Genomic DNA, 27,309 nt, shown 5'->3' with positions numbered 1-27,309 from the left:
TGTTCCTTACATTGGTGATCAGTGAGAAGAATGTTCCTTGCATTGGTGATCAGTGGGAAGAATGTTCCTTACATTGGTGATCAGTGAGAAGAATTCGCCTTACATTGGTGATCAATGAGAAGAATGTCCCTTACATTGGTGATCAGTGGTAAGAATGCTCCTTACATTGGTGATCAGTGAGAAGAATTCCCCTTACATTGGTGATCAGTGGGAAGAATGCTCCTTACATTGGTGAACAGTGGGAAGAATGTTCCTTACATTGGTGATCAGTGGGAAGAATGTTCCTTACATTGGTGATCAGTGGGAAGAATTCCCCTTACATTGCTGGTCAGTGGGAAGAATGTCCCTTACATTGGTGGTCAGTGGGAAGAATGTTCCTTACATTGGTGATCAGTGGGAAGAATGTCCCTTACATTGGTGGTCAGTGGGAAGAATGTTCCTTACATTGGTGATCAGTGGGAAGAATGTCCCTTACATTGGTGATCAGTGGGAAGAATGTTCCTTACATTGGTGATCAGTGGGAAGAATGTTCCTTACATTGGTGATCAGTGGGAAGAATGTTCCTTACATTGGTGATCAATGGGAAGAATGTTCCTTACATTGGTGATCAGTGGGAAGAATGTCCCTTACATTGGTGATCAGTGGGAAGAATGTCCCTTACATTGGTGATCAATGGGAAGAATGCTCCTTACATTGGTGATCAGTGAGAAGAATGTCCTTTACATTGGTGATCAGTGGGAAGAATGTCCCTTAAATTGGTGATCAGTGGGAAGAATTCCCCTTACATTGGTGATCAGTGGGAAGAATGATCCTTACATTGGTGATCAATGAGAAGAATGTCCCTTACATTGGTGATCAGTGGGAAGAATGCTCCTTACATTGGTGGTCAGTGGGAAGAATGTTCCTTACATTGGTGATCAGTGGGAAGAATGTTCCTTACATTGGTGATCAGTGAGAAGAATGTTCCTTACATTGGTGATCAGTGGGAAGAATGTTCCTTACATTGGTGATCAGTGAGAAGAATTCGCCTTACATTGGTGATCAATGAGAAGAATGTCCCTTACATTGGTGATCAGTGGGAAGAATGCTCCTTACATTGGTGATCAGTGAGAAGAATTCCCCTTACATTGGTGATCAGTGGGAAGAATGCTCCTTACATTGGTGATCAGTAAGAAGAATGTTCCTTACATTGGTGATCAGTGAGAAGAATGTTCCTTACATTGGTGATCAGTGGGAAGAATGTTCCTTACATTGGTGATCAGTGGGAAGAATTCCCCTTACATTGGTGGTCAGTGGGAAGAATGTCCCTTACGTTGGTGGTCAGTGGGAAGAATGTTCCTTACATTGGTGATCAGTGGGAAGAATGTCCCTTACATTGGTGGTCAGTGGGAAGAATGTTCCTTACATTGGTGATCAGTGGGAAGAATGTTCCTTACATTGGTGATCAGTGGGAAGAATGTTCCTTACATTGGTGATCAATGGGAAGAATGTTCCTTACATTGGTGATCAGTGGGAAGAATGTCCCTTACATTGGTGATCAGTGGGAAGAATGTCCCTTACATTGATGATCAATGGGAAGAATGCTCCTTACATTGGTGATCAGTGAGAAGAATGTCCTTTACATTGGTGATCAGTGGGAAGAATGTCCCTTAAATTGGTGATCAGTGGGAAGAATTCCCCTTACATTGGTGATCAGTGGGAAGAATGATCCTTACATTGGTGATCAGTGGGAAGAATGATCCTTACATTGGTGATGAGTGGGAAGAATGATCCTTACATTGGTGATCAGTGGGAAGAATACTCCTTACATTGGTGGATAGTAAGAAGAATGTCCCTTTTACAAACAGCTAAAAAGATAACAGGTGTCATAGCATCGGGTCTTTCAAATGGCATTGGCCCCAGAACTATGCAAGCACCAGAGTTGTGCATTCAGGTGAGGCAGAGCCATGAACATAAAAAAATAAATAAAAATAAAAGATCGACTTCAAGGGTCGTAGCTCAGTGACCCGGGGTCCCAGAGATCCCAAATTTGTATAATATGAAAGATGAAGCTTTAAAATTGTGCACACACGTGGAATGGCGCCAAACTTCAGTACTTAAAAATCTCCATAGGTGACGTTTTAAATTTTTTTACAGGTTACATGTTTAGAGTTACAGAAGAGGTCTAGTGCTAGAATTATTTCTCTCGCTCTAACAATCGCGGAGTATGTAACCTGTGTGTATCTGGCTCTGATACTAGCCAGTGCCTCACCAGCTACTGACCTCACCGCACGTCCTTGGCAAGCACCATCAAATCAGATGTCAGTCATCCACAGCTCAAGGTCCCCTAGCAACCTCCAGAGGAACCCTAGTTGAGAATGGCTGTTCGAAAACCATCATCCTACCTATGAATCTGTTGCAAGTAGCACTGGCCTGTTGATTTTTTTTTTCTTTTTTATGCTCCCTAAGCAATGGAGACAGTAATGCCGCGTACACACGGTCAGACTTTTCGGCTACAAAAGTCTGACAGCCTGTAAGTCAGACTTTCGACTGACTTTTGGCGGACTTTTGGCGGCCTTGCGGCAGACTTTCTAACGAACGGACTTGCCTACATACGATCACACGAAAGTCCGACGGATTCGTACGTGATGACGTACACCGGACTAAAATAAGGAAGTTGATAGCCAGTAGCCAATAGCTGCCCTAGTGTGGGTTTTTGTCCGTCGGACTAGCACACAGACGAGCGGATTTCTGGGTCCGGCGTAGTTACGACGTAAAGATTTGAAGCATGTTCCAAATCTAATGTCCGTCAGATTTGCGGCCGGAAAAGTCCGCTGAAAGTCCGGGGAAGCCCATACACGATCGGATTGTCAGCCAGCTTTAGTCCGTCGGCGTCCGTCGGACTTTTGTAGATGAAAAGTCCGACCGTGTGTACCCGGCATAAGGCTCCATTCATACCTAGGTGTTTGGAATCGCGGGTGGAATGGCCGCGATTCTGCCCATGATCCCAGAATCGCGACAAAACGCAAGACGTGATTGAAATGCTATTGTTAATGGCACCCCAATCACGGTGTGATTTTGCCATGATTGTCCTGCGATAAATTGCGCTGCAATCGTGGCAAAATCGCAACGCGTGACGCTTGTCGATCAAAAAGGAGCTTCTTTTGCGTGACAGCGTTGCGCATTGCAATTTTGCGGCTATTGCAGCGCGATTTATCGCAAGACAATCGTGGCAAAATCGCACCGCGATTGGGGTTCCATTAACAAGTAATGGTATCGCAATCGTGTCCCACATTTCACACACGATTCTAAACGCCTAGGTATGAATGAAGCTTCACAGCCAGTTTCCCTTACCTAAGATGCCAGCACCTGGACCTGAAGCTGATTAAAGAATCGGCTTGGGTGAGGACATTGCTGGATCCCTGGACAGATAAGCGTCCTTATAATAAAAGTTAGCAGCTACAGTTTTTGCACCTACTGACTTTTAATTTTTTGGGGGGATACTGGAGCGCCTCTTTAAGACAAGACTGCAAGATGTAGCGTAACCACCAATCTGGAAGACACTTTAGGCTGGGTTCACACTTATGCAAATTGGATGTGGGTTTCCCCCTGCTGCGTGCCGCTTCGCAGTGTGAACTCAGCCTTAGGCCAACCATTCTTGTCCAGGATTCCTCCAGGGATGTTGCTCAAACTGTGGTTGATTTATCTCCCCTCTGATGATGCCTCCAAAGTTCTTGGGCCAAAACCACTTGGCAGAGCCAGCAGCATGACACCAATGATCTTTTAAGCTGTCTGTAATAGTTGCATTCTTCCTACTGACCAACATCGTAAGGGACATTTTTCCCATGGACCCCGAATAAATTGGATTTAGTAAGGGTTCCTCAAGACCTGAAGATTGTTGTAGGGGTTCCTCTAATGTTAAAAAAAAAGGAGGTTTAGAAAGGCTGCTTTAGGCAAAATTAACAGCGTCATTACCTCCATATATATACAGTTGAAGGTCTTTATTCAGAGGTGTAGGTAAAGACACATGGTGGACTCTGCAGGAGAAGTTCCGCTTTCTGTCCTCCTCAGTGAATGTTAGTATTATCGAGCTGTTTATACTGTATGTCCCATCCGGATTGTTTTGAAGTTTTCCTTCTAGAACATTGGCCAATGGCTCTCCATCCCGGAGCCATGTGATGTAAATGTCCACCGGGTAGAATCCAGAGATTTCACAGCACAGGAAACTCGTTTTATTTATCATGACATCATCATTAACAACTGTGATCTTCGGAACAGCTGTTAAATATATAAAAAAAAGTACAAAACCAGTATTATGAGGTCAGTTCCAATGTATATGTAAAATACATAACAACAAATATATGTAAGCTATAATGACGTTTACACATTCCTCATGGAGTATGCACTTATATATTAAACATGGGTGAAGTTCCTCTTTAATGTGTGGACACATCTAATATACCGTACCTTGAATGGTCACTGTAATTGTTTGCTCTTGGGATTGTGTATAGCTCACTAAACATTTGTAGATTCCACGATCTGCCACAGATATGTTAGAGATCCTCAGATTTGCAATGCCATTTAAAGCTTGGTACTTATCCATGGAATATTTGGACGTATTATACCCCCCTGAATCATCAGTTCCTAGAATAACTGATTCATTATAATACCAAAAAACTGCAAACTGTGGAGAATCCATGAGATTTTGATCCGATGTGAATGTGCAGGGAATGTGAGCATTTGATCCGAGGGTGGCTGTATATGTAGAAGGTCCGGTCATCTTTACATCAGCATCTGCAGTGACAATAAATAAAGTGGTTATGTTTGTATGATAAGATAAATGCACACACTGCATGCAGTCACAATCCTAGTGCTCCAAGTCATTGGATCCTTCTGTCCTTTTGTGACCATACAGTAGTTGCAAGGAATGTTAAAGCAGAAAATAACACAATTGACATGAATAGTCCATTAAAAGACAACACGGCAAAACCAATTTTGCTGCAATATCCAGGTTCAATACAGAAATGTCCCATGCAGGAGTTTTTTTCTGCCACTAGATGTCCTCATTCAGTATGGACAGCATAATATAACCTACTTTCTGTGAGCCCAGGTCATCCTGAATCCACCGCAGTCTGTGATTGGATAGTGTAAAGAGATGCAACATGAGTTCATCTCTCTGTCACTCTGATTTCTCCTCCTATCAGCATTTTGTCAGTACATGAGCAGATTGGCTACCTGTGCTGGTACTTCCTCTCACACTCCAGCCCTGCTGTACAGGGACTGTTGTAGGCTGAGACCAGGTAAAATCTGCTAGTATTTAACCACTCCAGCTCCGGAAGACTTGCTTCCCTTCACCGGGTCATTTTTTGTGATACGGCACTGCGTTACTTTAACTGACAGTTGTGCGGTCATGCGACGCTGTGCCCAAATAAAATGTATGTCATTTTTTTCCCACAAGTAGAGCTTTCTTTTGGTCATATTTGGTCACCTCTGCGGTTTTTATTTGCGCTATAAACAAAAAAATACAGACATCTTGAAAAAAACAAAACAATATTTTTTACTTTCTGCTATAACACATATGCAATCATTTAAAAAAAAAAATCTAATTTCTTCATCAATTTTGGCCAATATGTATTCTGCTACATGTTTTTAGTAAAAAAAAAAAAAAATCAATACATGTGTATTGATTGGTTTGTAAAAAAGTTATCGCGTCTACAAACTAAGGGATATTTTTCTATATTTTTTCTTTATTTTATTTTTTTTTACTTGGTGGTGATTAGCGACTTATAGGGGGACTGTGATATTGCAGTAGACAAATCAGACACCTAACTGACCCTTTCACACTTTTAGGGGACCAGTGACACCAATACAGTGATCAGTGAAAAAAATATCCACTGACACTGCACTAATGACACTGACAGGGAAGGGGTTAACATCAGGGGGCAATCAAAGGGTTAAATGTGTTCTTAGGGAGTGCTTGCTAACTATGGGGTGGGGGAGGTGCTTTGACTGGGGAAAGTTAAAGATCCATGTTCCTGCTTAGCAGAAACACAGGATCAGTACATTCCCCTCTCACAGAACGATGATCTGCCTTGTTTACATAGGCACAGGGCTGGACTGGGACACAAATTTGGCCCTGGACTTCATCCAGACTGGCCCACTTTAATTTTGAGTGTCCCCATCAGCAGTCCCCTTACATCAGTGTCCCCATCAGCAGTCCCCTTACATCAGTGTCTCCATCAGCAGCACCCTTACATCAGTGTCCCCATCAGCAGTCCCCTTACATTAGTGTCCCCATCAGCAGTCCCCTTACATCAGTGTCTCCATCAGCAGCCCCCTTACATCAGTGTCCCCATCAGCAGCCCCCTTACATCAGTGTCCCCATCAGCAGCCCCCTTACATCAATGTCCCCATCAGCAGTCCGCTTACATCAGTGTCCCCATCAGCAGTCCCCTTACATCAATGTCCCCATCAGCAGTCCCCTTACATCAGTGTCCCCATCAGCAGTCCCCTTACATCAGTGTCCCCATTAGCAGTCCCCTTACATAAGTGTCCCCATCATCAGCCCCCTTACATCAGTGTCTCCATCAGCAGCTCCCTTACATCAGTGTCCCCATCAGCAGCCCCCTTACATCAGTGTCCCCATCAGCAGTCCCCTTACATCAGTGTCTCCATCAGCAGTCCCCTTACATCAGTGTCCCCATCAGCAGTCCCCTTACATCAGTGTCCCCATCATCAGCCCCCTTACATCAGTGTCCCCATCAGCAGTCCCCTTACATCAGTGTCCCCATCAGCAGCCCCCTTACATCAATGTCCCCATCAGCAGCCCCCTTACATCAATGTCCCCATCAGCAGTCCCCTTACATCAGTGTCCCCATCAGCAATCCCCTTTATTCTCTTTATTCTGCCTATGAAGCCAAATAATTGGAAATATTAGGACCAGGATACACTCAGATTCAGGGTCCCATCTATACGTTTTTTTGGTTCTTTTTGCAAAAACGCACTACAGTCCACTTAACATGGTTTCCTATGGGATAGGTTCACACCTGTGCTTTTTTCAGCCGTTGCATTTTTAGAAAGGGTCAGGGGCTTTTTTTAAACACAAAATGGTGCTTTTTTTGCTTTTTTGGTTCCATAGACTTCAATGGAGAAGCTGCAGAAGAGCATGTAGTGCAATGAAAATTGGCCCAAAAAACCCAGCAAAACTCAAAATCGTGTGTGCAAAAACGCACAGCAAAATGCACTGTAGAATGCACCAATCGCAAACTGCATAGATGTGAACCGAGCCTTATGGCAGGTTTACACTAGACAAACTGGGCTGCACTAGGCAGCCACGCCCAGCACAGTCCCAACACATAGACAAGGCAAAAGCTTCATATTGAATAAAGGATTCTGAAGTAGGCCTAAAGCTAGTAAGATTCTATCCTGTTATGAACTCTCCAAGACTTCCCAGGTGTTTTATCACGGATATATGATAGTTTACATTTTTTGGGTTTATTTGAGATGTGCAAAAGAGAGATCACACAAACACTTATATGTGTAACGTTTATTTAAGTAATGGCAGATACAGATAACAAATGTAATAATATTAGAAAATATAACTAAAATACTTAGCTATAGATGCCTTTTTCACCACGGAGTCCCCCGTCCTTATGGCGTGGCACAAATGATCATATTAGATGCGTGTGTAATTTCAGCTCTGAGATGTGACTCACTTTTACAAGTTTTAGCTGTAGTATATACAGGACTAGTGTGTGAGTAAATGATCATAATTGTTTGTAGAGTGATATCACCTTTTAGAGAAGATATTGGACTTGGCCATATAGTCAGTTTACAATGCCATTCCTATAGCATTAGATCAGTTAAAGTGGTTGTAAAGGTACAAGGTTTTTTATCTTGATGCATTCTATGCATTAAGATAAAAAAACCTTTTGTGTGTAGAAGCCTCCCCAGCCCCATTTCTCTCCAGCGATGTCCACGAGTGTCTAAGCCATCTGGCACACTCCTCCTGATTGGCTGAGACACAGCTGCACCGCCATTGGCTCCCGCAGCTGTCAATCAAAATCAGTCAGCCAATCAGGGGAGAGAGGGGGCGGGCCTGTTTGGGCTCTGTGCCTGAATGGACACAGGGAGCTGTCGGTTCCAGTGTCCCCATAGGAAGCTGCTGACTGTGGGGACACTTGATAGGAGGGAGGAGCTAGGAGCAGCAAAGAGGGACCCAAGAAGAGCAGGATCTGGGCTGCTCTGTGCAAAACCAACTGCACAGAGGAGGGAAGTGTAGCGCTTGGTTGCTACTAGTAACTAACATCTACCATATCACCCAGCTGCCAGACCTCCATCTATCACCTCAGAGACAATGAACAGTCATTTGCGTTGTTTTGTTTTTATTTAATAAGGGATATAACTTGGTTGGGGGAAAGGGAGTATGGGATGCCCATAGAACATGTTGCTTTGCCATCATATTAACCACCTCAATACTGGGCACTTTCACCCCCTTCCTGCCCAAGCCATTTTTCAGTTTTCAGCGCTGTCGCACTTTGAATGACAATTGCACGGTCATGCAACACTGCACCCTAATGAAATTTTTATCATTTTTTCCCCACAAATAGAGCTTTCTTTTGGTGGTATTTGATCACCTCTGCGGTTTTTATTTATTGCCCTATAAACAAAAGAAGAGGGACAAGTTTGAAAAAACACAATATTTTTTACTTTTTGCTATAATAAATATCCAATTTTTTTTTTGTTTTTAAACAAATTGTTTCCTCAGTTTAGGCCGATATGTATTCTTCTACATATTTTTGGTAAAAAAAAATCACAATAAGCGTATATTGATTGGTTTGCGCAAAAGTTATAACATCTACAAAATAGGGGATAGATTTATAGCATTTTTATTTATTATTTTTTTTTTACTAGTCATGGCGGCGATCTGCGATTTTTATTGTGACTGAGATATTGCGGCGGACATATCGGACACTTTTGACACATTTTTGGGACCATTCACATTTATACAGCAATCCGTGCTATAAAAATGCATTGATTACTGTGTAAATGTGACTGACAGGGAAGGGGTTAACACTAGGGGGTGATCGAGGGGTTAAATGTGTGTACTAGGGAGGTGATTCTAACTGTGGGGGGAGGGGACTGACTGGGGGGAGGTGACCGATCGGTGTCCCTATGTACAAGGGACACACCATCGGTCTCCTCTCCTCTGACAGGACGTGGATCTGTGTGTTTACACACACAGATCCACGGTCCTGCTCTGTTACCCGGCAATTGTGGGTGCGGACATCGCAGCCGCCGGGCCCGAGCATCGGGTCCCGAGCGACGCGGCGGGCATGCGCCCCCTAGTGGCTCGGGAGGGCGATCACGTCATATGACGTCCGCCCAGAACAAGAGCTGCCTCGTCCCGCAGTCATATGACAGTGGGCGGGCAGCTAGTGGTTAAAGAACTTGAAATTTGGTTGAGCCTTAAAGTACTGATGCACATATAATATCTACAGTCTCTTCCCCTGCATCACCATGCAGACTATTTCCCCTCCTCTGCGTACCTCCTGCAGACTGTTGCTCCCAGGACTTCTATCCTCCTGCACAAACTTTACTGTAGATCATTATCTTGCCTGTCACATCATCCTCTATGAGCAAAAGAGGCCGCTCTGAACAGTCTCAGTGGCTGGCTGTAATAGTTGTTGTTACTAGGCCAGAGGTCTGCAGTACCTCTCCCCGGTGGCCTAGTAATTTAGTAGCACATGTAGATTGGTGGACTTCCAGCTAGTCCAGTTAGCAAATTCTGCGTCCTCAGTCCGCATTGAGTTGACACTTTCCCCACAGTCTCTCCACTGGCCTTGCACCCAGCTCCCCTGGCATGCCTCATCCAGCAATCCAATTTGGTCCACTCACCGACCTTCTCCTGTCCCGAGTCCATGATGGAGAACTCTAACTGTACATATGTTCCGGCAGCTTCTCCAGCCCCTCTGTTCCAGGATACTTCACGCATGACCGTGTAAAGATGAAGCTCCCTCCCAGCTCTCCACTAGGCCTCGCACCCCCCCAGATGGGGATGGGGACCCTGCTACTGCCTAGTACTCCATTTTCCACATCTCCCAGCCGACAACCCTCCCCCAGTGGGCTGGACCTGAGCTTATATGGGAGGCCTGCCTCATGCCAATTCCAATTGGGGATTGATCAGGGCTCCTCATATGAGCTCCCTGCCACTCCAGTCCTGTGCCCTGCCCCTCTTCCAGATCATTCTCCCTGGAAGCAGGGGAGGCGCCCCAGAACTAAAGCAGGTGGTCACACCTGCTACTACACTAACCACTCTCTGCCCACAGATCAAAACAAACAGGCCTAGCCTGAAGCATAGGCCTGCCCAAACTGACCTGCTCTGGCAGCTTTCCTACAAAAATCCTCACTCTAGCACCTACCTAAGGTAGAGGGTGCTACAGAGGTATAACATGTTTGTTATTTTTTTAAAGAAAAAAAACAGACTTTACAATCACTTTAAGGTAAAACCATACTTATGTCCTTATATGGTCCCTTAACCAGGATTTGGAGGCTTTCTTATACATTAATGAGCCACAATTAAAGGAGAAATTAATTTTCTCCATCACTGGGGTAACTACAACAGGAACGTGTGAATGTTTCATGACCCTGAACCTGACTTGTGTTTTATCTGTAGTATGACATCCCACTTTTGCTAAATTTAAATTGTAGTTTACCAGTTCTAGGGCCAGCCATCACATCCACATCCTTAAATAGCAAGAACACCTAAAAAGGTGATTGACTCCTAAAAAGATAGGACTTTGAAGGATATGAGGCTGTCACTGAGGTGAGCTCACAATCAAGGTAATATTGTACAAACATTATTAAAATTCCATAAAGATAGATACAATCATATCACAAAGTGTAAACATTAGCACAAAGCTAGAGTTGATATTGATACTTGTTTCCAGCAAGAATATATTGAGTTCATTGAAACAGAGAAGTCCAACGTGTTTCGCAGAGTGGTGTCTCCGCTTCTTCAAGGAAACTCAGTATATGTCAACTTCATCAAAATATAAGTGTGTATGTTTCTATGGATGCAAAGGACCGAGACTGCAAGCTGGCCAAGTAGTCCATGGCGTCAGTACCCAGGACCAGGACTGGCAGACACTGGATCCCACACAGGTGGATTCAGGAGGAAGCAGTTTATATGCCCAGAATGCTAACAGATCAGCTCAGCAAAGCACTGCACACAGCTTTGCAAACAATGTCCACCGCCGGATATACGTGGATATCAGAGCTGACATATACTGAGTTTCCCTGAAGAAGCAGAGACACCACTCTGCGAAGCGCGTTGGACTACTCTGTGCCAATTAACTCAATTTATTCTAGCTGGAAACAAGTATCAACTCTAGCTTTGTGCTATTGTTTAAGATTTAGGAAGCAGAAAAAAGAGGAAGAAGTGCCAGGGCAGTACATGTGCAGCATAAAAAGATTTTATTGTAAAAACAAGGTTTGTAACAAAGTGTTATGCACTCACATAGTGCTCTGTAGGTGGGGGGCTTACAGCGGGCCTGAGGAGCCGCCCACCGCTCTGATAGCCAATCAGTGAATACTGATTGGCTATCAGAGCGGTGGGCGGCTCCCCAGTGTGACAGCTCAGGATCACTTCTACACTGAGCAATCCAGCTGGCGTCCTTCTGTGATCCCGCGAGGCTTCAGCTCCCCGCTGACACAAGATGATCGCGGCATTACAACCCAAGGACGCAGCAGTCTTTCAAACGCAAATTTTGGGGTAAAAAATTATTTCATGAATTAAAAAAAAAATAAACAGAAAAGTTAGCCCAACTGTTTTGAATAATGTAAAAGATGATGTTATGTCGAGTAAATAGATACCTAACATGTCATGCTTTGAAATTGCGCACACTCGTGGAATGGTGACAAACTACGGTACCTAAAAATCTCCATAGGCGACGCTTTAAATTTTTTTAGCGGTTGCCAGGTTAGAAATACAGAGGAGATCTGGTTCTGTTGATTGCAGGTATACCTCACATGTGTGATTTGAACACCGTTTACATATGCGGGCGTGACTTACTCATGCACTTTGCTGCGTGAACTCGCGGGGACGGGAGCGTTTAAATGTTTTTATTTTTTTTTTCTTATTTATTTTATTTCTTTAATTTTTTTTACACTATCTCTGTAAAAAAAAAAAAATTCTGATCACTTTTATAGCTGTCACAAGGACTGTAAACATCCCTTGTGACAGTAATAGGTGGTGACAGGTACTCTTTATGAAGGGATCAGGGGTCTAAAAGACCCCAAATCCCTCCTTTGCACTTCAAAGTATTTAGATCACCAAAAACGACGATTCTGAATACTGTCGTTTTTTTTTAATTTGGCGCCATTGGCAGCCGAGTAAACTGGAAGTGACGTTGTGACGTCACTTCCGTGTTTTCACATAGGAGACTGGAACTAAGCCATTTCTGGCTTTGATTCAGTCTCTCTAGCTGGTGGAAGTGCTGGATCGTGGATCGGGTCTCCCGGTGGGTTGAGAGGCCCGGGAACAGCTTCGGAAGGCAGCGGGAGGGGGAATGTCCCCTCCCGTTCCTGTGGCATAACAACCTTACGGCTTTTAGCCGCAACGGTTGTTATCCCTAAAGAGCCGACCGCCCGCTCTAAAAAACGGTACTGGGGTGATGCCTGCAGCTGCAAGCATCACCCTGGTATAACCCCTGAAAGCCGAGGCTGCATATGTGCGTACGGTCGGCGCTAAGGGGATAAACATGTTTATATTACCTTGATTGTGTGCTCACCTCAGTGACAGCCTCATATCCTTCAAAATCCAACCTTTGTAGGAGTCAATCACCTTTTTACGTGATCCCACTTTTGCTAATCTGTTCATATTATTTTTCTGTCAAAGCTTTTTAATGCCTGTAAATACTGCTTACCAATTATGTGTTTAGGTCATTGTATAAATAATTATATTACAGAATATATGCAAAATATAAGAAAAATACAGCGCTGTCAGAAAAAGTAATATGACATGCAATAATTGATCTGCTGTCTATACCATGAGTGGAATAAATAAGCTGCGGTTGCAAAATGTGAGATACCCACACTACAAAACACTATAACAATAAAAGAAACCGCGCTAAATAAAATTAGAAGGAAGTAAATGTACATCAAATTAATGAGTCCATCAAAAACATCAGAACAGTGTCAATTGTCATCCGGCAGGAGATCACCATAGGACACAAATCTTCATCCCCAGCAAGTGACATCACACTCAAAATCACCGCAGAAAATAGTGTTGGAGATAGGACAGTCCTTCACCTTCAAAACAACTGCCTCTTACCAGCTCCCTTGATCTCTGGTCAGGAGATCAAATACGCCTTTTGGCTTATAACCCAGCCACAGTCTCAGGATGGGATGGATGAAACACCAGATCAGGTCCTCCTATTTGTCTTAAATGACCCCCAAGCAGCTTATCCAATGGCCAGTCACATAAAAGAAAAAAGGGGCTCCCATAGTGTAAAAACGTATAAGATTTTTATTCATAAAAAGGTAATGCACTTACATGTATCCAAAATAGTTCAGGCAACATTGGGTATGCGAGCCGGCCGGCTCTCTCTATGCAAACCCCCCGTAGCTTCCGGGACTGCGTGTTAGTGTTGTGGTGGCGTCAGCACGCCGCTCTCCCTACGTCGTTTCGTCAAACCTGATGTTGTCCTGGGGCACGGGCGGCGTGCTGATCACCACCAATTATATGCCAGTTAATTACAGAGGGGACCGCCCAGTCCTGAGGTTCGAGCAGTCGATGATGCGGATGCCGCCATATTGCAATGGGGCAGATGCCAGTGTGTTAACAGGGAAAGACCCAGGTATTACTGGATGTCCTCCCTTAACTAAAAAGTGTACCATGCTGATGTTCATTATATACCTAATATACAATACGAAAGATTGTGCATATCAGTTGTGTGTAAGACTATTACTGTTAATAATATATAAGTGTAACCCGCAAAGCGGAGTGGTGGCATCTAGTGGTCAAACTCTATATGCCATGGCCTCAAACCTTTATATCCCATTTGTAGAGTCACCTAGATGCATCAAATAAAAATCTAAAAGCAAAACTATTAATATAATTAATTAAGTTTGTCTTTCACTAACCTCCCTCTGTGGAGAGAAAAGACAAGGAGGAAAAAAACAGAAAAAAATATTTAGGGAGAGAAATTTTGTATTAAAGTTTGGCTAAACCTAGGTTAAATAGACCATCCAGTGTCCAGCAACAGGCATGATAAGAGCCCGTCTGGGTGGTTATACTAAGCCAAAAATAGGCACAAGCATATCAAATCACTATGGCCCATGTATTAACTGGGTGAATCTTCCTATTAAAGAATATTCTATGTTAATTAATACACTGTAGGACAATCCAAAAAATTATGTACTGTAAACATGTGACTTAGAATTAAAAATTAAAAACATATATGTACATCCCACCCCCCCCCCCCCCCCCCAAATGCTGCAAGGGACTCAGGACTAGTTTACATATATTTGCCCTAGCTGTTATCAATGAAAGAGTTGACATCTGTATCTATATTAAGGCCATAAGGGGTGTAACAGCGTACCCTATGGATCCACAACATCTCCTTCTTAGATAGTTCCCTAACTAAGGATCCGCCTTTCCAGTGGGCATTATACTTGTCTATAGCTAGAAAAATTGTATTGGCTGGGTCCCGGTTATGGACCCTATCATAGTGTTTGGAGACAGAATGGAATTTGAAACCTGTTTTGATGTTAGTTATGTGTTCCCCTAAATGCACCTGCATAGCCCGTTTGGTTCGGCCTATGTATTGGAGACCACATAGGCATTGGAGCAGGTATACAACCCCAGTGGAGCTGCATGTAATAAATGGTTCTATTTTGTGCTCTCTGGAGGTACTAGTTGAGACAAATGATAATGTCTTTTTGGTTTTAATCCGATTAAGTGTGCAGATTTGGCATCTGCGGCATTGGTGATAACCTGAGAGACCTTGAAAGAAAGACAATCTCTTGCCAGGGGGGTCCACTACATTGGGGGCAATAATACTCCTCAACGAGGGGGCCCCTCTGAATATCACTTGAGGTTTCTTGGACAAAAAAGTGTTAATCAGTGTGTCATTACCCAACAGATGCCAATGTTTACTGATAATTTTTTTAATTTGGTAATGTTGGGTTGAATAAGCTGTGATGAAAGGGATGACAGGACCCTCTTTCTTTTTCGTAGGGGCCATATCCAAAAGTTCAGATCTGTCACGCCTTTCCACTTCTTCTATGATGGTCTCTAGTGGATCTCTATCATAGCCCTTCTCTAAAAACCTCTTTTTTAGAATGTTTGCCTGAACTCTATAGTCCTCCACGTTTGAGCAGTTGCGTCTCATCCTGATGAACTGACTCCTAGGTACCAACTGAAGCCAGCTGTCCTTATGGCAACTGTCGAGGGGTATGAATGCATTTCGATCTGTCTGTTCAAAAAAAGTGATCGTTTTAAAAGAGTCTATTTCCTTATAGATGGTTAAATCTAGAAAGTTGATCTTTTCTTGACTGGCTTCGTGGACAAACCTGATACCCCTCTCATTATTGTTAACTTGAGAGAAAAAGTCTTCTAGTTCAGGGATAGACCCTTCCCAGAGGAGGAGGATGTCATCTATATACCTGGCCCAAAAGACCAGGTGTGGACAACGGTCCTTATAGATGACGTCCTCCTCCCACTTGGACATGAAAAGATTAGCCAAGCTAGGGGCGTACTTGGCGCCCATAGCAACACCTCGTTGCTGTCGATAATAGCAATGGTTGTACCAGAAATAATTGTGATTTGCCGCAAAATCCAATAGCTCCATGATATAATCCTGCTGTCTTAATGGGATTTTGGAAAGAGTATTCAAAAAATATTTTACGGCTACAAATCCTAAGTGATGTGGAATTATAGTGTATAATGAAGTCACATCAGCTGTCACCAACCATGTTCGACTATTGGGTTTCAACTGAGACAACAAATTTATCACATGCTTCGTATCTTTTATGTAGGAAGGCATTTGTTGTACTAGGGGTTGCAGAAAAAAGTCTATGTACTTGCCCACCCGGGACGTAACCAAATCAATGCCACTGACTATAGGTCATCCCGGGGGGCAAGTCAAACTTTTATGGACTTTAGGCAAACAATACAGAATTGGAACTCTTGGAGCCCTAGGGACCAAAAAGGTTTTTTCTTTGCCATTGAGTATCCCTTCTCGATATCCCTTAGTGACTAATTTATCCAAATCACTCTTATATTTAATCACCGGATTCCCAGGTAAGGGGGTATACGTATCCTGATCTCCCACGATATTGGACATTTCCCATAAGTAATCTTTCCTATCGAGAATTACTATCCCCCCACCTTTATCAGCGGGTCGGATTACAATCCCCTTATTATTACAAAGGGAATCCAATCCTTCCTTCAATGTGCTAGTCATCCTATGATTGGCCACTTTGAGAGAATCTAGGTCTCTAAGGACCACGTCCCTAAAAACCCTCAATGAAGGTGCCAGGAGAGTTAAAAGTGGAAGCATTGGCTAATCCAGTGTGTTGATACTCCTGTTGGACAGGTAGCCTAGATCCTTCTAAACAATTGGCAAAATATCTTTTAATATTAATCCTTCGGACATATTTGTGGACGTCCATATATGTTTGAAATTTATTTAGCTTTTTTGGGGGTGCAAATTTCAAACCTTTATTTAATAGCGCCAATTCCGATTGGGTTAAAACCTGAGTGCTAAGATTGAAGATCCCATCAGCCCTTACATTCTTATCTTTTTTGGATCTTGCTCTCCTCCCCCCTCTGGTTCCTCTTTGTTTTCTACCGGCCTTTTTATTCCCTGATTGGGTCTGGGAAAACCCCAAGGATGTGATTCCTGATTCCTGCCATAAGTACTGGCAGGCCGGTCCCTTACTGATCTATAATATCCCTGTTCATAATTGGGGTGGTCCCCTCTATCATATTGTGTAGGGCCTGCTCTATCCCTTAAAGGATAAAAACGGTTACGTGTATCTACCCCATAGTCCACTTCATCCTCGTCCCCCTCCATGTTATAGTGCTGGGGATTGTCACCATAATGATGTTGACTGGGTTGTGTATCATAACCATATTCATTATACCTTGGTTGATCACGACTAATATCAGAATATGGAGTAGTCCTATGATTCTGATGCTGATTTTGATTATATTGTTGGGACTGCCTTCATTCGCGATTCACATTCTGATTATATTGTTGATACCCCCCCAGCCTTTCGTGTGTGCTGGCCTCCCCTATTGGGAACTGATGATCTCTGAGGTGATTGGTAGGATACTCGTCTCCCCCTTTTAGACTGTTTGTTATTTACATGGGGTTTCTTGAGGGTTCTCTGAGAACCATTCCTAGATGGAGAGTGCTGGTTCTGAACTGGGGGTTGTGATGGAACATCACCCCCCTGCACAGTGACCTCCATAGAAGGTTCCTGTCCGCCACTTGCTTCCATAGCCAGTTTCCTCTGCCAGGCAAACACACTGTTAGCTTGATAATCCCCATAGTCTCTATTGTATTTCTTTCTTTTTTTGAATTTTTGCTCCCTTTCTTCCTTATCTAATGTTTTTAATAAGTTACTGGTTCTTTCTTTATATTCCTCCGCTTCTTTATAGGGCTTTTATCTCACCGTCCAGTCTAGTTAATTTGCTCTTTTTTCTGGCTACCAAAAATCTTAGGAAGTTAACCCCTGCCTCATTGAAGTAACGGAACCATTCTTCCAGTTCCGATTCTCCTTTTTGACTTTGAATTGCCCCCCGGGACGACCTATAGTCAGTGGCATTGATTCGGTTACGTCCCGGGTGGGCAAGTACATAGACTTTTTTCTGCAACCCCTAGTACAACAAATGCCTTCCTACATAAAAGATACGAAGCATGTGATAAATTTGTTGTCTCAGTTGAAACCCAATAGTCGAACATGGTTGGTAACAGCTGATGTGACTTCATTATACACTATAATTCCACATCACTTAGGATTTGCAGCAGTAAAATATTTTTTGAATACTCTTTCCAAAATCCCATTAAGACAGCAGGATTATATCATGGAGCTATTGGATTTTGCGGCAAATCACAATTATTTCTGGTACAACCATTGTTATTATCGACAGCAACGAGGTGTTGCTATGGGCGCCAAGTACGCCCCTATCTTGGCTAATCTTTTCATGGCCAAGTGGGAGGAGGACGTCATCTATAAGGACCGTAGTCCACACCTGGTCTTTTGGGCCAGGTATATAGATGACGTCCTCCTCCTCTGGGAAGGGTCTATCCCTGAACTAGAAGACTTTTTCTCTCAAGTTAACAATAATGAGAGGGGTATCAGGTTTGTCCACGAAGCCAGTCAAGAAAAGATCAACTTTCTAGATTTAACCATCTATAAGGAAATAGACTCTTTTAAAACGATCACTTTTTTTAAACAGACAGATCGAAATGCATTCATACCCCTCGACAGTTGCCGTAAGGACAGCTGGCTTCAGTCGGTACCTAGGAGTCAGTTCATCAGGATGAGACACAACTGCTCAAACGTGGAGGACTATAGAGTCCAGGCAAACATTCTAAAAAAGAGGTTTTTAGAGAAGGGCTATGATAGAGATCCACTAGAGACCATCATAGAAGAAGTGGAAAGGCGTGACAGATCTGAACTTTTGGATATGGCCCCTACGAAAAAGAAAGAGGGTCCTGTCATCCCTTTCATCACAGCTTATTCAACCCAACATTACCAAATTAAAAAAATTATCAGTAAACATTGGCATCTGTTGGGTAATGACGCACTGATTAACACTTTTTTGCCCAAGAAACCTCAGGTGATATTCAGAGGGGCCCCCTCGTTGAGGAGTATTATTGCCCCCAATGTAGTGGACCCCCCTGGCAAGAGATTGTCTTTCTTTCAAGGTCTCTCAGGTTATCACCAATGCCGCAGATGCCAAATCTGCACACTTAATCGGATTAAAACCAAAAAGACATTATCATTTGTCTCAACTAGTACCTCCAGAGAGCACAAAATAGAACCATTTATTACATGCAGCTCCACTGGGGTTGTATACCTGCTCCAATGCCCATGTGGTCTCCAATACATAGGCCGAACCAAACGGGCTATGCAGGTGCGTTTAGGGGAACACATAACTAACATCAAAACAGGTTTCAAATTCCATTCTGTCTCCAAACACTATGATAGGGTCCATAACCGGGACCCAGCCAATACAATTTTTCTAGCTATAGACAAGTATAATGCCCACTGGAGAGGCGGATCCTTAGTTAGGGAACTATCTAAGATGGAGATGGCGTGGATCCATAGGGTACGCTGTTACACCCCTTATGGCCTTAATATAGATACAGATGTCAACTCTTTCATTGATAACAGCTAGGGCAAATATATGTAAACTAGTCCTGAGTCCCTTGCAGCATTTGGGGGGGGGGGGGGGGGTGTGGGATGTACATATATGTTTTTAATTTTTAATTCTAAGTCACATGTTTACAGTACATAATTTTTTGGATTGTCCTACAGTGTATTAATTAACATAGAATATTCTTTAATAGGAAGATTCACCCAGTTAATACATGGGCCATAGTGATTTGATATGCTTGTGCCTATTTTTGGCTTAGTATAACCACCCAGACGGGCTCTTATCATGCCTGTTGCTGGACACTGGATGGTCTATTTAACCTAGGTTTAGCCAAACTTTAATACAAAATTTCTCTCCCTAAATATTTTTTTCTGGTTTTTTCCTCCTTGTCTTTTCCCTCCACAGAGGGAGGTTAGTGAAAGACAAACTTAATTAATTATATTATTATAGATACAGATGTTAACTCTTTCATTGATAACAGCTAGGGCAAATATATGTAAACTAGTCCTGAGTCCCTTGCAGCATTTGGGGGGGGGGGGGGGATGTACATATATGTTTTTAATTTTTAATTAAATATTTTTTTCTGTTTTTTTCCTCCTTGTCTTTTCTCTCCACAGAGAGAGGTTAGTGAAAGACAAACTTAATTAATTATATTATTAGTTTTGCTTTTAGATTTTTATTTGATGCATCTAGGTGACTCTACAAATGGGATATAAAGGTTTGAGGCCATGTCATATAGAGTTTGACCACTAGATGCCACCACTCCGCTTTGCGGGTTACATTATATATTAACAGTAATAGTCTTACACACAACTGATATGCACAGTCTTTCGTATTGTATATTAGGTATATAATGAACATCAGCATGGTACACTTTTTAGTTAAGGGAGGACATCCAGTAATACCTGGGTCTTTCCCTGTTAACACACTGGCGTCTGCCCCATTGCAATATGGCGGCATCCGCATCATCGACTGCTCGGACCTCAGGACTGGGCGGTCCCCTCTGTAATTAACTGGCATATAATTGGTGGTGATCAGCACGCCACCCGTGCCCCAGGACGACGTCAGGTTTGACGAAACGACGTAGGGAGAGCGGCGTGCTGACGCCACCACAACACTGACAGGCAGTCCCGGAAGCTACGGGCGTTTGCATAGAGAGAGCCGGCCGGCTCGCATACCCAATGTTGCCTGAACTATTTTGGATACATGTAAGTGCATTACCTTTTTATGAATAAAAATCTTATACGTTTTTACACTATGGGAGCCCCTTTTTTCTTTTATGTGACTGGCCACTGGATAAGCTGCTTGGGGGTCATTTAAGACAAATAGGAGGACCTGATCTGGTGTTTCATCCATCCCAACCTGAGACTGTGGCTGGGTTATAAGCCAAAAGGCGTATTTGATCTCCTGACCAGAGATCAAGGGAGCTGGTAAGAGGCAGTTGTTTTGAAGGTGAAGGACTGTCCTATCTCCAACACTATTTTCTGCGGTGATTTTGAGTGTGATGTCACTTGCTGGGGATGAAGATTTGTGTCCTATGGTGATCTCCTGCCGGATGACAATTGACACTGTTCTGATGTTTTTGATGGACTCATTAATTTGATGTACATTTACTTCCTTCTAATTTTATTTAGCGCGGTTTCTTTTATTGTTATAGTATTTTGTAGTGTGGGTATCTCACATTTTGCAACCGCAGCTTATTTATTCCACTCATGGTATAGACAGCAGATCAATTATTGCATGTCATATTACTTTTTCTGACAGCGCTGTATTTTTCTTATATTTTGCATATATTCTGTAATATAATTATTTATACAATGACCTAAACACATAATTGGTAAGCAGTATTTACAGGCATTAAAAAGCTTTGACAGAAAAATAATATGAACAGATTAGCAAAAGTGGGATCACGTAAAAAGGTGATTGACTCCTACAAAGGTTGGATTTTGAAGGATATGAGGCTGTCACTGAGGTGAGCACACAATCAAGGTAATATAAATATGTTTATCCCCTTAGCGCCGACCGTACGCACATATGCAGCCTCGGCTTTCAGGGGTTATACCGGGGTGATGATTGCAGCTGCAGGCATCACCCCAGTACCGTTTTTTAGAGCGGGCGGTCGGCTCTTTAGGGATATGGGAGCCCCTTTTTTCTTTTATGTGACTGGCCATTGGATAAGCTGCTTGGGGGTCATTTAAGACAAATAGGAGGACCTGATCTGGTGTTTCATCCATCCCATCCTGAGACTGTGGCTGGGTTATAAGCCAAAAGGCGTATTTGATCTCCTGACCAGAGATCAAGGGAGCTGGTAAGAGGCAGTTGTTTTGAAGGTGAAGGACTGTCCTATCTCCAACACTATTTTCTGCTGTGATTTTGAGTGTGATGTCACTTGCTGGGGATGAAGATTTGTGTCCTATGGTGATCTCCTGCCGGATAACAATTGACACTGTTCTGATGTTTTTGATGGACTCATTAATTTGATGTACATTTACTTCCTTCTAATTTTATTTAGCGCGGTTTCTTTTATTGTTATATTACAGAATATATACTGAACATTTATATCCATGTGTGCCAATAAAATCCTCTGGTGTCTCACCTGTAAGAAAAGTGGCCATGATTGAATTCCACTAAACGAAGAAGCAAAGGGTGATAGACAATGGCCAGAACAAGGTAGATGAAGGCTACATTCACACTGTTGCATGTTGGGAAATCATGCAAAGTCAAACGTGTTGCCTTTAGCAGATGTTCAGCACTCCCCACACATCTCCTAATGTGCGCACCATGCGGCCCGATTTTGCAAACGGTTCAGGGACTTCTTTGGTGTGTTTCTCGCTTGTAGGGCAGCCCATTGAAACGAATGGGCTGCCCTAAACGTAATGCGTGGGAAACGCGCTTCTGCTCCATCTTACCTCTACGGTAAGTAGAAATTTCTTACTAGAAATAGTATGGCAAGCAACAGTGAAACTGTTCCAGAGACATGCAGGTCTGCTTGATCATGGAGACAAGGCGTGGAATGAGAACAACACCCTTGTCTGATGGGGGAGGCACATTAGACACAAGCAAATCCCAACCATGCATAAGATAGGCAGATATCATTCATGGCTATCTATCACAAAGAAAGAAAGAAAGAAAGAAAGAAAGAAAGAAAGAAAGAAAGAAAGAAAGAAAGAAAGAAAGAAAGAAAGGTTTAGGCTGGCCATACATTACACAACTTTCTTGTACAATTTTCCTTTAGATTTACTAAAACCATATAATATGAGGTCAGACCTAAACCCTTTCAATCTGTATGAAATCAAGGAGGTCCTTGTACTACATAGTTGAAGGTAAATCTAAAGGAAATTGAATAAGAAATTTGTATGGCCAGCCTTAGCTTCAGCTGATAAATAGAGATAGATAGATAGATAGATAGATAGATAGATAGATAGATAGATAGATAGATAGATAGATAGATAGATAGATAGATAGATAGATAGATAGATAGATAGATAGATAGATCTTCAGCTGCTCTGATAATGAAGAAATTAAGTGTCTGTTTCTGTGTCAGTATATACTGATAGTGATCCCTACATCATGCAACTAAACTAAGGCTGACCATACATTAATATATAATTAATATTTTCTTGAAAATATTTCCTTTGGATTTACCAAAACCATATAATATAAGGTCAGACATAAACACTTTGAATTTGTATGCAATCAGGCAGACCCTTACACTACATAGTTAAGGTAAATCTAAAGGAATTTGAACAAGAAAATTGTATAATGTATGGCCAGCTTAAGTCCGTTGTTCAATACCTCCTATAATAGAACAATGATGCTCCTCTCAGTGAATGAACAAAAGATTTGTGAAATCAAACTGACCTGTATAATAGAGAAGCAAGAGGAGGACGGCTGCCTGTCCATACCCCATGTTGTTCTGAGGGTTTCATACCATTTATTGGTTTTCTTTAAGTTGTTCAGATGTGTTTACTTTCGATATTATTTACTAGTCTTTTCGGTTAGAGATGTACAAAGGTGTCTGATGAATGTCACCTTTCCACAGAGTGACATACAGGTTGTATGTTGTATAATTTGTATATTCAGATGACATGGAATTCATTCTTCTGAAACCATCAGTCATAAAGCAGGTCAGGATAAAAAAACGGAAAGAGAAGCCTGTAGCTGAGGAGGAACGTAGTTAGCGAAGGGAGGACATGACAGGGTGTTAAGGCAAGCCAGCAAGGTAAGGGTTAAAGGTGTGGCATATAGTTTGTAACTAAGTGGTCATTATTGGTCGGAATTTGGTGCAAAGGGGGGGAGCTAGTAGCTAATAAAATAATGACAAAAGGGTGGGGCTGTAACAGTTCTTGAGAAACCTGTTAAGAGCATCCCTCCCTCCCGCCCTTAATCTCGGTTAGCATGGAATGGGTTATTTGGTTCAGGGTTGGATAAAGGGGTGCGGGGCATTTTAGGATCCTTGGCGGTGGTAGAATGTGGTGCATTCTGGGTAAGCGGTGGGGAACCATCAGGTATGGTATCCTCGAGTGGGAACGGTTCACTGGCTAGTGACCGTGTAGCTGAAGGACCCTGGGGTGGCTGAGGTCAGCTGGGTTTAGGCCCTGAGTCTTTATAAATAGCGGCTGGGGTGGCAACTCAGTTAGATGTGCCTCTGACACAAATAAAGAAGGTAATGGATACATTGGTACCGCCTTGGATCTTAAAATATATATATATACATTTCATTGGAAATAGTGAAGTTAGGTGGGTTATTACAGTGTGTTGTTAACAAAAGTTGTTTTTATTAATAAAAGGCCATGTTTGGCCATTTAACCCACCTTAGGTGTTGTGTGTTTATTTTAAGTTATGGTAAAGGTAAGATTAAAGAGGGAGTTCACCCACACCGCAAAAAAAAAAATATTAAAAGCCAGCAGCTACAAATACTGCAGCTGCTGACTTTTAATAAATGGCCACTTACCTGTCCCAGGGTCCAGCAATGTCGGCAGGCGACGCAGAGAACCCGCTCGGTTCTCGGCAGCTTCCGCCGCCATCCTAGGTGAGGGAATCAGGAAGTGAAGCGTTGCAGCTTCACTTCCCGGTTCCCTACTGTGCATGCGCGAGTCGCGCTGCGCAATCTGGATGGTCCCCGCTATCTCCTGGGAGCTGTGTGTTTCCCAGGAGACAGCGCGGAGGGACAGGAAGAGGCATAGACTCCCATGGGAGTCTATGCCGGAAGTGGGTGCAAATTAGGGCTGCAACTAATGATTATTTTCATAATCGATTAGTTGGCCGATTATTGTTTCGATTAATCAGTTAATAACCTTAAAAAAAAAGTGTGATGTATAATTTAGTTAATATGTAAAGTTTTAAAAAAAGGCAAGTTATTCTTAAATATCTCTATGCAGTGGTAAATATCAATAACCAACTATATGGTTAGGGAGCAAAATATCTAATCCACTCTGAGAATAACAGACAGAAGAGATATACTGTATATACTATTAGAGGAGACATACTGTATAAACCGTTAGAGAAGAGATATACTGTACATACTATTAAAGGGTGAATCTGATAAATATCAGGCTCAGAGATCAAATGTCTTCCTTCAAAAAAAATTTTTCATTTTAAGAACGTTCGTCCGATTCTCTAATCGTTAGTGGGGTCAAATCGACGTTCATTTTCAACTACAGTGACGGGAAAATTTGGAATTTTCAGACAGAGTATGTGGTTTCGTTCTAAAAACAGAATGTTAAAAACAAGTGAAAATTTCAAACAACATTCTTTCATTCAGCGAATGTAAAAAGATTTTTTGTTTTTAAAAAAACACAAATTGCTGCAAAAACACATTACATGCTTTTCTGCAGCTTCTCCATTGAAGTATATTGAACCAAAAAAGCACCGTTTTTGCGTTTAAAAAAAAGTCCCTGACCCTTTCCAAATACGCAGCGGCTGAAAAAAGCATAGATGTGAACGTGTCCAATGGGAAACCATGTAAATGAACTGTAGTGCGCTTCTGCAAAAAAGCACCAAAAAACACATAGATGTGAACCAGGTCTAAGATGTTTAGTAACATAATGGAGTTAAAAAAACTAAAATAAGCCCTTTATAGTACAAAAAAAGCAGATAATCACTACTGTAAGGGGTTCATTTTTTTACTGTAGAACTGTGAAAGTAATATTTACAGTAGCGATTATTTGCTCTTTTTGTACTATAAAGGGCTTGTTTTAGTTTTTTTTAACCCCATTATGTTACTGGCCGATTAATCGATTATAAAAATAGTAATCGATTAATTTCATAATCGATTAGTTGTCGATTAATCGATTAGTTGTTTCAGCCCTAGTGCAAATACCTGTCTTAGACCCCCCTCCCCCCTGAAAGGTACCAAATGTGACACCGGAGGGGGGGAGGGTTCCGAAAAGCGAAAGTTCCATATGTGGAACTCCGCTTTTTTTTTTTTTTTTGCCACGTCAGCGAGAAGATTAACCATTGGAATAGATTTTTCAAATAGGTAACATTCAAAAATACTTCCCTTTTATCATCATATCATTGTGGCTTTAAATCTGTTACATTAATTAAGTCATTTTATTACACAGCAAATAACCAACCCCCCTATGATTCAACTGTATACCATTGATTTCTTCCTAGCTATCCCCCCCTTCCCCCCTCCCCTCCTCCCCCTTCCCGAGACCGTACCTCCTCCCTCCCCACTCTTCCTCTCTAGTTTCCCATCTACCTCCCCCCCCTGGCCACCCCATCTACCCTCTCTTTTACTCAAGTTGTCCACATCTCAACCGCTCTTATGGATTTTTTAAATTTGTCCCACAGTCCCCACTTTATCTTGTAGGCCTCCATTTTTATCCCTTCACTGAACCTTAAGTACTCTAGTTCCTGAATCTCATTTTTTTTTTAATCCATTCCCTTATGGTTGATCTTTCTTTTCTTTTCCAGTTTTTAGCAATTAGACTTTTAGCTGGGTCTATGAAATGTGGCAGAAGTGTTCTGAGATAGGTTTTAGTGGGCATATCGCTCAGATGAAATAGAAAAATTCTAGGATCTTTTAGTAAATCAACGTTTGTTATCTCTTTAATGTATTTTTTAATCTCTTCCCAGAAGATTCCTATTTCGGGACACGCCCACCACATATGGGCCATCGTCCCAATTTCATTACATCCCCTCCAACAAAGCTGGGATTTTCCCCCATTGATTTTATGCATCTTATCCGGCGTCATATACATTCTTGTCAGGCATTTAAAATTTAGCTCTAACAGTTTACTATTAACAGATGTGACCAGGAGTCTCTTCAATGTCATAGCTACTTCTGTCTCTGATAGTGTTTTTCCTAACTCCTTCTCCCATTTTCCTATAAAGGCCATGGTATCTGACCTCCTCAGCTCTACCAGAATTTTATATATCCGGGAAAAACCGCCTTTTTCGTCTTTATCCATACATAATTTCTCTAATGGAAGTAGGTTTTTTATTGTTCTAATTGGATGAGGTAAAGATTCAACAAAATGTTTTAATTGACTATAACGCCATGGGTTAAAAATTATCTTATCTCTTCTATTCTTAAGCTCTTGTATTGGGCATATTCTACCCCGGTCCATTACGTCCTTCAGTTGTATATTCTCATCTAGGAGCCATTTACCAAACCACTCTTCCTTCCCCGGTGGGAAGTATTCCACATCCTTTAGTGACATTAACAGTGAATTGTACTCCCAGTGTTCCCTTTTATGTATTACATCCCATGTTCTGAGTGCATGCCTAGTGATTTTGTGTATTTCAATATTATATTTTCTTAATTTTGGTGAACTCCATATTATTTTGTGCAGTGTTAAATTACTAGTTTTATTTTCAATTTCAACCCATTGTTTTTCTTTCTTTTTAACCCAGTCTACCACTCTCGCAAGTGCAATGGCTTCATAGTATTTACGGATATCTGGTGCTCCCCATCCCCCTTTACT

At 42.2% G+C, this 27,309-nt stretch overlaps 1 protein-coding gene across 4 annotated transcripts in view; it reads right to left on the bottom strand.

Annotated features, from left to right (window-relative positions):
- LOC141148589 (natural cytotoxicity triggering receptor 3 ligand 1-like) overlaps nucleotides 1–27,309 on the bottom strand; it is a 57,550-nt gene that overhangs the window by 7,558 nt on the left and 22,683 nt on the right. For 3 of the 4 annotated variants that reach the window (XM_073636180.1, XM_073636183.1, XM_073636182.1), the window contains 2 exons: nucleotides 4,447–4,773; nucleotides 3,955–4,257 (listed from right to left, as the gene is read on the bottom strand). In XM_073636180.1, the coding sequence (XP_073492281.1) occupies nucleotides 3,955–4,257; nucleotides 4,447–4,773 (630 nt within the window). Of the gene's footprint in view, nucleotides 1–3,954; nucleotides 4,258–4,446; nucleotides 4,774–23,236; nucleotides 23,381–27,309 lie in introns of those variants that run through there. The other variant, XM_073636181.1, reaches the window with a different exon arrangement.

The sequence above is a fragment of the Aquarana catesbeiana genome, linkage group LG06 (assembly GCF_042186555.1).
Source record: "Aquarana catesbeiana isolate 2022-GZ linkage group LG06, ASM4218655v1, whole genome shotgun sequence".
In the NCBI taxonomy this organism is placed as follows: domain Eukaryota; kingdom Metazoa; phylum Chordata; class Amphibia; order Anura; family Ranidae; genus Aquarana; species Aquarana catesbeiana.
The sequence above is the reverse complement of the archived record's forward strand: the minus strand, read 5'-3'. Positions and strand labels throughout refer to the sequence as shown.